Consider the following 10,362-nt stretch of genomic DNA (forward strand, 5'->3'; position numbering starts at 1 on the left):
CGTCCTTTCATTTGTGTTTAATAGTCATCAAACTTTATTTAGTCTCTACATTATTTACATCCAATTCAAGGAAAAGTTTAAAACACAATTACAATGGTCGGCCAAAAGGCGTTTCCAAATAAAATGGACTTATATCTGAAATTTGCTATGTATGGTATATACATTTTGTGTTTTAAGCTATTTTAATAGTGTACACGTTACTTTAAGGTCAACTTTTAGAAAGCCAAATTAGAATATGGTTGAGAATAGGTCAAGAACTCTTTGAACTTATGAACTAATTCATGAGTGACTAAATTTGCAGTCCTAAGAAGTTGTTTTGGACTCATCCAGATGAGAGGTGTCGTCCTTTTTCTTGGCAAAAGTAATGATCTGGTTCAGACTTTCGCCCAGTTCCTCCATCACTTCGCGCTCCGTGTCCTCGACGGGCATATTCTGTTTCTCGTGCATCACAATCCGCGATATCATACACATGATGGTCGCCTCGATGACATCGTCCGTAAAATACATATTTGCGCGATTCTCGTTTGATTGCTTGTTGCTAGCTTTGTCCTTTGGTAGACCCTTTGCTCCCATCAAGCCGTCCAAAGAGTCCATGTCCACGTCCGGACGGTCTTCCATGTTTCGACAACCTGATGAATGAGGTGATTTAGTTAGTTTGATCGTATAAACAAAAAACCGTGTTACAAGTCTACTTACCAACGCATTTACATATGCTGGTGCAGGGAATCTTTGCCTCATAGCACTCACAATAATTCTTGAGACAGCCTGATCTTTTGCAGTTGCAGCCTTTGTTATGCAATCGCATGTCACCTGAATTGGGTGCTGTAATTTTGGGTCTGTTTAAAAAGAAAGGGTGTAGATATGGGATTAACATCTTTTGAACACGTTTTAACATCATAAGCTTTTCCGTCAAAATAAACTTACTTAAAGGCACTGGGGTTGCGATCAAGGCAACTGCGAATAGCACGCTCCCGCTCCACCTCGTAGTCCAGATTGTTGAAGCAATCCTTGCAGGTACAATCCTGGCAAAACTCGCCGTTTGCGAAGCAATCGCAATAAAGCTTTAGACACTGCGACTTGCTGCAGTTGCAATGCTTTCGCCGCGATGTCATTCCGCCCAACGCGTCGACAGCCGCTGCTGCCCCGGTTGCTGGGGGTTTTAGGATGTCGAAGAGCGGCTTGGCGGGAGCGTTGGCCTTTAGCCCCGTAGGTAGTGTCGGCAGCTTTGGCTCGACTTTGGTTGGCGCATTTTGCTCGGTAGGCAGCTGCTGCTGCCTAATCCTTTGTTTAGCCTGCGCTTGAAGTTGCTGGTGCTTTGACTGCTGCGGGGTACTTATCTGCTTTAAACGATGCTGTTGCGAGGAAATGGATAGCGGGCGTCGCAACTTGTTGTCCACATATCCAGTGTATCCCCGTCGCATGGCACTCGTCGATGATTGCGGCACACCGGAATTACAGATCATGTACTTGACCCCGTTAGTTCCCGTCGATTGAACAAAGTTGTAGATTTTCTTTGGAGTGTTGGGACTTGTGCTGCTTGACACTACACGCTGCACGTTCGCTGGCCGATTAACTAGTTTCTGAACTGGCTGGGAAGCCTTTTGTGATCCTTGCTGCATGGTAATGACGTAACGCGGCTTTTTGGCCTCAGGACCCGCATCGCTGCTGTCACTGGCATCACTGCTGGCCGAGGCCAATTGCTTTAGCTGCATATTGAGATCGGTAAGCCGGTGTTTGCGTGGCGACTCCTGGCTGCCACTGGCAGTGGCGCTGCTGCTCGCCGCACTCACTGGTTTTGAGGCGTTGGTGCTGGCGCCCAGCGCACGCTGTAAAGATGGAAATGGAGTTAGAAAAAAATAAATATTCACCAACACACAGTTACCAACCTTTGGGACCAACGTCTGCATGGAAGGCAGCGGCACAATGCTGCCGCCCATTGTACGCATTACAATCTTGTTGGTGCTGCCCATGGCAATGTTTGCCTTCGATGCGGCTACAGCTGGAGCTGCTGCTGCAGATGTTGTAGTAGCTGTGGCAGGAGCGCTCTTAGCAGCTGGAGACCGTACCACAGTGATCTTCTGAGTTTGCATCGTCTTCGGCACAGATGCTGTTGCACTTGTTGCGGGGGCACTCTTATTGTTGGTAAGGACACGTACATATTGTACTCCTCCCTTGCCAGGAAGCTGAATAGCATGCAATCCGCTCGAGGCGGAAGGTGTCTGTCCGCCCGTCGTGTGGGTGTTCGAACTGGTAGCCCCCGCATTTGGTGACAGCTTAATGATGTTCTTGCTCGATACAAGAATCTGTTTGCCGCCACTTTGAACCAACATCTTGCCCGGTGTTGTGGATGTACTGGCAACCGAGCCCGACGCTTGCTTTACAGGCGTTTCTGTTCTCACCACTACTTGGCCAACGGGCTTGCTAAGCACCACATTTCCCGTAGAGGGAGATAGTTTGACAGAACTAGCGGCGGATGCTCCTGGTGTGACTGTAGTTCCAGTTCCCTGTTTGGCATTCAGCAATAGCGAGGAACCAGCCTGATTGATCTTAATGATTTTGCCATCGGCAGTGCGGACTACCTGAATTTTAGCGGGCTGTGCCAGAGATGAGGATGCGGATGTGGATGCCGGCGTGCTGGATAATGGCGCCTTCGCACTGCTTCCGGCCAGCGGTTGGATGCCCTTCAGGGTGATGGCTGTGGCGGGAACCGGGGTACTTGCTTTGGCAGGAACCGCCGCCTTGACCAGACCCGTGCTAGCCAAGGTCACACCCTTAGAAAGCACTGCCTTCTGGATGCCAGAAGGCGCCACGAGCCGTCGTATTCCTCCGCTTGGTGACCCCGCCACCGCAGTGCCGCTTTGCGTTCCAGGCACAGACTTCTGGACAAAGATTACTTGGCCATCTTTTGTCTTAATCTGGGTCAGGTTGCTTAGGGTTTTGGTTATGGTGCCCGGTGTGGATTTGGTGGCTATGGTTGTGCTGCCGATCTTTAGGGTATTACTGGGTACTGGTTTAAATTTGTTCAGTATCTTTACGTCCGTAACTTGTGCATTGGCCGGAGGTGTGCCTCCAGCAGTCACCACCTTAATGGCGTGCGACTTTAAAACGGTTACTCCGGACGGGTTTAACCTCTTGTCCTCCAGTATGTTGACCACGTTCTTCTTGAACTGGGGCGTGTTCAGGGAATCGTTGGCCGGATCAGCGAGCTCATCACCACCGCCATCATCTTCCTCCGAGTCCAGGGCATCGATTTCCATGTGTTGGGAACTTTTCTCCGACGTTGGTTCCAAAAAGTCTTCAAAACTCAACTCCGGCAATGGTTCTGTGTCATCTAGAGAATCTGCGAATGCAATTAGTTATTAATTACTTTGCAACAAACGTTTATGGTGCTTGAATCTACCGGACAAGTACTCTACGCGGTAGGTACTCATTTTTGTCAATTTTCAAATCAATTTCAAAATGTTCTTTATCATCAGCTGCACTCAAGGCGGTTGCAACAGTGTTGTATAATGTCATAGTCATGCTATTATCGGGCTTGTTTGATTTATCGGATCTATTTCGATATCGAAGGAGTCTACTGCCGATGCCGATATCCTAGAACGATAAGTTGTCGATGTCAGGCGCCTACATTTAATATTTCTATATTCTGATAACTTCATTTAATTATTTTAAATGCCAGCTAACAACATTAAAACAAAACTGTAATTTTAAATTCAATATACTAATATTCCAAATTTAAAACTTTGTTGTCCGTTGGTGTTTGTTTATATTTTACTCGACTGTGATTGAAGCGCCAACAACTTATACAATATGCATAAAAATCGCTTAAGAATATGATTTTATTTAATGACTGACGGCGTTCCGGTGATCTACTTCTTAGCCGCCACCTTCTTCTCGCGCGCCTTCTTGCCCTCCGTCAGTTCGGATCGCTGCGATTCAGTCAGAGGGGGCAAAGTGCTGGTAACGACACCAGTTCCCAGGGTCAGGTTTCCGTCGCGCAGCGTGAAGCGCTGTCCCTGCTCCAGGACCATTGGCCGGATGAGGCGCAGTATGAGCTTAGTGTCTTCGCCGGGCATGACCATTTCCTTGTCGGGAATCTGCACCTGCACGGCGCAATCCCATGTGCGGGAGAACATCTGCAGTTGGATGAAGGACATGAAGGGCTTTGTGCGGCCGCCTTCATCCTTGGACAGGATGTACACCTGGGCTTCCAGCTGATCGAGGGCCTTAACACTGCCGGGTTTGCACATGACCATGCCGCGCTTAATGTCATCTCGCTTTACGCCGCGCACCAGAGCTCCCAGCTGATCGCCGGCTTGCGCCTCCTCTAGAATCTGGTGGAACATCTCTACGCCCGTCACCGTCGACTTGAGCACCTTGTTATAGCCCACGAACTCGCACTCCATGCCCTTCTTGACCACTCCGCGCTCCAGGCGGCCAGTGACGACGGTTCCGCGTCCGGGAATCGAGTACACATTCTCAACAGGCAGCAAGAAAGGTTTGTCCAGCTCGCGCACAGGCGTGGGGATGAAGCTATCTACCTCCTGCAACAGTTTCAGGATCGCCTCCTTGCCAATTTCGGGGCTCTTGTCCTCGAGAGCGCACAGCGCCGAGCCCTTGACCACAGGAATCTTGTCGCCATCATAGCCCATCTCAGTGAGCAGCTCCCGGATCTCCATCTCAACCAAGTCGACCATTTCCTCATCGGCGGCGTCCACCTTGTTGATGAACACCACAATGTGGTCAATGCCAATCTGCTTGGCGAGCAGCATGTGCTCACGGGTCTGGGGCATAGCGCCATCGGTGGCGGCCACAACGAGAATGGCTCCATCCATCTGGGCAGTGCCGGTGATCATGTTCTTGATATAATCCGCATGTCCAGGACAATCTGTGTGGCCGTAATGGCGGGTCTCCGTCTGGTACTCCACGTGGGCTACATTGATGGTGATGCCACGAGCCTTCTCCTCGGGCGCATTGTCAATTTCATTGTACTTCTTGCTCTCGGCCAGCTGCTTGTCGGCCAGAACCTTGGTGATGGCCGCCGTGAGAGTGGTCTTGCCGTGATCCACATGGCCAATGGTGCCCACATTGCAATGGGGCTTGGTGCGCTCGAATACCTTCTTCTCGTTGGCGTACTGGCGAAGGTACTGCTGCATGTTGCCGGTCCTGGGCGCAGCAAGTAGTCCGTTTCTCTGCCAGTCCTTGCAGGCAGTGGAGGAGGCAGTGGCACCCGCCATACGCAGCAATCTGGCGGAGCTCATGGCGCGCCGGCTGCAGCGCAGGGCCAATGACATGGATGCGGTGGACCGGCAGACGGCGGCGGCAAATGCATGTGACATGGTTCTGGGCTTCCTATTGGTGCTTCTAACTGGAGATGTGGATTAGGATCTGCGCTATGTGGCGGATAGGTCCTGCTGCACTTACGAGTGTAGATTTAACAGTCCTGGCAGGGGGTAAAATGCCTTTTCACAGGTCGAAGAAAATCTTACGGCTCGAAATTGCGTAAACCCTGAAATGTGCTGTGCTCCAGAGCTGCCACCTCGTGTAGGTTGTTCGATAGGCCACCCACATATCGATAGGTAACATTAATTTTAAACAAAACCCCTTTATAATGAAAAAATAATTATTAGGTATTACACTAGTTTTAAAAAGGTTACTACATTAAATATTTAATTTGAAGTGAAATAATATATTTGTTCACTGCTACTTTTGCATAAGAAAATACAAAGGGGTGGCAGCCTCATGTTGACGTTATTATTTTGTGCGCGTTTTTTTCCACCCATTAAACATCCAACTCGACCACTCATCAAGCCTTATAAAATGTACCAAAACCTAAAATAACTTGCTAATGTGATTAAAGAACTTGTCAATGCACAAATTGTACGCTTGCATAGTTTTTACACGGTAAAAACATTTGCCCCCAAGACTGTACCCCACTAAAAACACCAACACAAACAAGCACATGTCTATATGTGTAACAAGCTTTCTGGCAACGCCGCGCCCTGGGTCGTTCCCAGATCGTTAAAAGCACTTTTTCGTTTCGTCAGCAGAGTGCAAAAACTTACGAAAAATCTAAATTCAGACCCATTGCCAGATATAGGCATATCGAAATGCAATATGTGCACAATAGTCCGCTTGTCGGTCGCGGGGCAGAGGGGTAAATAAGCGAAGGGGAAGCCACAAATCGATGGGAACAATTTGCGCGCCAGCGAACGGCCCAACTGCCATGGCGAGTACACGCTGTACCAGAGGTTGAAAATTCAATTTGAAATACGAAATGATTAGATCCTCACCCAAATTTCCGCCACTGGTGTCCATGTTTGGTCGTTATTGCGTATCCTGTGCCGTTGGGTGTCGGGAGTTGTGTGTTGGACCCTGTTTTGAATGCAGTGCGCGGTGATTGCAGGCAAAACAAAAAGAAAATCTGCACACTGAGAAATGTGAATGAGTTGAACTCAAAGGGCGTCGCGGGCGAACGAAACGGTCGAGAGGTGGTTAGTCACTGCGGTGAGATGCGCTTCGCGATATCACTGCTATTTGCACTTTCATTTGGCGGCCTTATCAGCGCGTATTTACAATCAATTGCAACAGCAAATTCAAAATTCAATTTAAATTGCCGTCGAGTGGACTTCCATTACATTTATGAATCAGAGTGGGACCGTAGCGCAACCGTTAAATTATACCGCCATACTTACTCAGATATACTGACATTTTCTTAGGAAATACTCGAAAATACCTCAAAAACATACCACAATAATACATAGCAATGAAGGTTTATGACTTGAATAAAATGTTAGCAAATACCCATACCACAACTAAGAATTTATTTAGAAAACTTTAAAAATGATGAGAAAATGAAGTATATCAATTTTTGAAACATAAAAATTTGGAAATGTATGCATTCCAAAAAGTTTCACTCTTTTCAAAACTGTTATAATGGTTAAAATATAAAATATGTATATATATCTGTAAATTCTTAAAAGCTGAGGCGCGTACAATATTTTAAGTCAATACTGTAATTAAATTTCTAGCCCCTTTCCATAAAAATAATTCGTTATCGGTGAATTCAATTTTTTATTTTAAATAAGAAAACATTTAAAATTTATTTATTCTTCTCTCATTTATTTCTTCAACTAAGTTTACGATATATTTAAGTTAATGTAGATAATCAAAAATAAAATAATATTCCATTTTCACAAAACACTAACGACGAATATTTAAAACGCCAATAGTAAATTTTAACATCTTAAACAATTAACACCTAATGGCATCCGCAATAAAATATTAAGATAAAAGTATAAACAATTCTACATCGGAATACGACTCTCCACGGACAACACTACATAAACTCGGAGGAGGGACGCAGATTCACACGCCGGTTGCGCAACGTGTACGTGCGAGGAGTTCCCCCATTCTCCTGACCCGTTCCGGGATTCTGCTCCAGGGATCTGCGTTCCGTGGATGCCTCCAGCGACATGTCTTCTTCGCAGTCCTCCAGTTTGTCGGCGCCCACCGTCTCGTCGTTGCTAATGTTGCCCTCTTCGTAGGTGAACTGGAATCGCCGTACGCTTTTCTTGGCGCTGAAGAGCACACCACGGTTCTGGCGTTTTGTGGTCCCGGGCGTCTTAAGGATGGAAGCTCGCGGCTTGGGAGGCGGCGTCTTGGCAGCGTTTTGCTCTGCGGCCGCGAGGATCGCTGATTTGAGGAGCGCATTTGGCGCAATCGACTGACGACCCTCGCCGGTGGACATGCGGAGCACTGTGCGGGCAGGCGAAAAAGATCTGCGATTGCGAACTACGATTACACGAGGCGAACTGTGTCGCGAGGACGTGGAGGGCTTGGCATCCTCCAACGCTGGCTCTTCCACCTTGGTCTTCTTCATGTTGGCATGGGCTTTGCGGAGGAACTGCTTCAAATTGCTGCTGGGCTTGGCCTTCGCTTTGATCTTCATGTTGCAACTTATCTTGGGCTTTGGCTTCGCCTGCTTGGGTTCCTCGGCCACTGCATCCGGATCCAGCCAGTCGTTGGCCTTCCAACGCTTCAGGTTATCGAAACGCTTGTCCACGTTTTCGCTCTGCAGCCGCAACATGTCCCACCAGCCCTCAAGATCCTCAGCCTGCACCGGTTTTGAGTCCTCACTGCCGTCGTTTGGCTGGCGATTCTTCCCGGTCGCGCCAGCTTCGCAACGATCGATCAGGCTGCTGAACTGCATCATCTTTTTAGTGGTTAACAGACGTGTCTGGCCAATGGTCACGTTGATCATGTCAATGCCGCCCGTTTCCTGCAACCGTGCCTCATTTTCCCTGCTGTACGCCTCCCATTCAGCGCAAAGGCCTTGGAGGCGCGTGACCTCGTTTTCCAGCTGCAGTCGGAAATACAGAACAGATTCGACGGCACGGCGAACTTCCAAGGGCGATTCCTCATTGGGCAGGTAGAAGCTATTCCGTTTCTCCTTCTCACAGCGCGAGTTCACCTTACCCCGCGAGACACTTACAAATGGACTGAGATAATTGGGCATTCCATTGGATTCGCGACGTGGCGGTGTCTTTGCCTCCTCTGGCACCAAAGTGGAGTCTCCGCTGGCTTCTTTTACTGAGGAGGTAGTGTGAGTTTGAAATTGAGATTGGAACAAGAATACCCTAAACTTACTAGTCGTCTGCTGAGGATCCAAGATGAGCGAGTCTTCCGCCGGCGAATTAGCCACAGAGTAACGCGTAAAGTCGAACTTCTTCTTTGCCACCGGAACTGACGCCTCCTTCTTATCCGCCGGCAGCAACTGCCTTTTGGCCGAATTTTCTCTATCAGCTCTGACCGGTGCCACCGGGCTCAACGAGATGCTGTCGCCAAAAGTCTTCACAAGATGAACGCTGCTATTGTTGGATTTGCACTGCGTTGATGTGGCCTGGTCTATAAACGAATTATGGATCTCAAGCGGCGTGACAGGCGGTATATCTAATGTCGCCGCCTGCAGTAACTCAGCTTTGAGCTGAGGAAGCTTTCGTACGTTTTCCTGAAGCCTCGTGTACTGGCTCTTTGGCTTGATGGCCTTCATCAGCATGGAGTGGCTTGCTGCCTTGCTGGTAGCTCCAGCTGTGTCCTTAAATTTGGCCGCGGCACCACCTCCACCCCGAATAGGCTGCGGTTTTACTACATTCGCACGACGTGCCACTGGTGCCATGTTTGCCAAAGGTTTCTCGAAAGGCTGGGACTGCACACTGGACAGTCTTGCTGTCCGTGGTGCCGCCGGCGCAGGTAATCTGGGCTTTGTGCTGACCACTGGGTGCTGTTGCCGTACGCTAGCCGCTTTCGCTTTGTTGACTGTCGCTGGGGTGGGTCTGGGTATGGTTGTAATCCTCTTCGCTTCAATCACAGGATGCCTAGGCCTCAAGCTAGACGTTTGCGTCGTTGTGCTGGGAAGGGGCCGCGCAGCTGCTTTTTGCCTGGCCAAAGCCACTGGATTGTTGGTCTGACGGCTTGGAGGCACTATTTTTGTTGCCGAAGCAGCCGATTTTTGCCTGGCGAACGCGGCAGCAGCAGCCACGGGTTTTGATGGAGCAGCTGCCACTTTGGCGACAGACGATGGCTTGGGTATTGAAGGCCTCTGCGGTTCATTTGATTTTCCCTTGCCAGTGGGATTGGCAATCACGTAGAGAGAACACCTCTTGGATGGGTGAAACACGGGAGCAGCCTCCTTCTGTTTTGCAGAAACCAAGTTTTCGGGAGCCCGAAATGTTTGAGATTTAGGTAAGACCTTTGATTGATGTACGGTCGGGGCATTGATGGCTGCCCCTCGACGCGTCTGGTCGTGCTGCTCATGCTCTTTGCTCTTGGCTGTCTTCCACTCCATGTAGCGTTGTAAATAGAGTTTCTGGCGGGAGGCCTTGGGCTTGGATTCCTGCGGCTGTTCGGTATGCTTCTTGTCCAGCTGCAGCTGCTCCTGAATTTCCAGTTTGGGGGCCACATTCTCCTGGGGCAGAACCGCTGGGCCAGCCACCAATGGCTTCACTTTGACAGGCGTGGGACTCACACTGATGATGCGGTTTTGGTAAAAACAATCGTCCCGTTTCTTGGCGCGCGCGGCTTGCAACCGATCTCTGTTCTCCTGGCAGTGGTTGCGCGGACTTAGCACCAGCGATTGTTCCTTGTACAGTGCCTTGTGGCGCTGCATGGTGACTGCTGTGAAGCGTGGGGCTGGTCAAACTGAAGTGTCCGGTTAGAATTGAATCGTGATGCTGAGTTTTCCGGCAAAGCGTCTGATTTTTGATTTTTAAAATGGCGAAGCGTCTTGCGGTGTGACCAGGCGAAGGAAAACTAAAATGCCCCTGCACTATGCCTTTGCCATAGTGTTGTGTCCAGCATATT

At 49.1% G+C, this 10,362-nt stretch overlaps 3 protein-coding genes across 4 annotated transcripts; all 3 read right to left on the reverse strand.

Annotated features, from left to right (window-relative positions):
- Nucleotides 1-10: 10 nt before the first annotated feature.
- Nucleotides 11-6,671, reverse strand: LOC6529938 (protein lin-54 homolog). 2 transcript variants are annotated; one of them, XM_015196550.3, is made up of 5 exons: nucleotides 6,294-6,671; nucleotides 1,887-3,340; nucleotides 925-1,826; nucleotides 697-836; nucleotides 11-629 (listed from the first exon to the last, which is right to left on the reverse strand). In XM_015196550.3, exons 1-5 carry the CDS (start codon nucleotides 6,316-6,318, stop codon nucleotides 304-306), a joined length of 2,847 nt encoding a protein of 948 aa, XP_015052036.1. In that variant the 5' UTR covers nucleotides 6,319-6,671; the 3' UTR covers nucleotides 11-303. The 2 variants fall into 2 exon arrangements, with proteins under 2 accessions (XP_015052036.1, XP_002090893.1); XM_002090857.4 differs by lacking the exon at nucleotides 6,294-6,671 and adding an exon at nucleotides 3,401-3,603.
- Nucleotides 3,754-5,599, reverse strand: LOC6529939 (elongation factor Tu, mitochondrial). The gene is made up of 2 exons (XM_002090858.4): nucleotides 5,425-5,599; nucleotides 3,754-5,368 (listed from the first exon to the last, which is right to left on the reverse strand). The coding sequence occupies exon 2, from the start codon at nucleotides 5,337-5,339 to the stop codon at nucleotides 3,870-3,872; it is 1,470 nt and encodes a 489-aa protein (XP_002090894.1). The 5' UTR covers nucleotides 5,340-5,368; nucleotides 5,425-5,599; the 3' UTR covers nucleotides 3,754-3,869.
- A 430-nt stretch (nucleotides 6,672-7,101) lies between the features above and the next one.
- Nucleotides 7,102-10,298, reverse strand: LOC6529940 (guanylate kinase-associated protein mars). The gene is made up of 2 exons (XM_002090859.3): nucleotides 8,650-10,298; nucleotides 7,102-8,592 (listed from the first exon to the last, which is right to left on the reverse strand). The coding sequence occupies exons 1-2, from the start codon at nucleotides 10,166-10,168 to the stop codon at nucleotides 7,340-7,342; spliced, it is 2,772 nt and encodes a 923-aa protein (XP_002090895.1). The 5' UTR covers nucleotides 10,169-10,298; the 3' UTR covers nucleotides 7,102-7,339.
- Nucleotides 10,299-10,362: the final 64 nt, after the last annotated feature.

Source organism: Drosophila yakuba, chromosome 2R (genome assembly GCF_016746365.2).
Source record: "Drosophila yakuba strain Tai18E2 chromosome 2R, Prin_Dyak_Tai18E2_2.1, whole genome shotgun sequence".
NCBI classification, from domain to species: domain Eukaryota; kingdom Metazoa; phylum Arthropoda; class Insecta; order Diptera; family Drosophilidae; genus Drosophila; species Drosophila yakuba.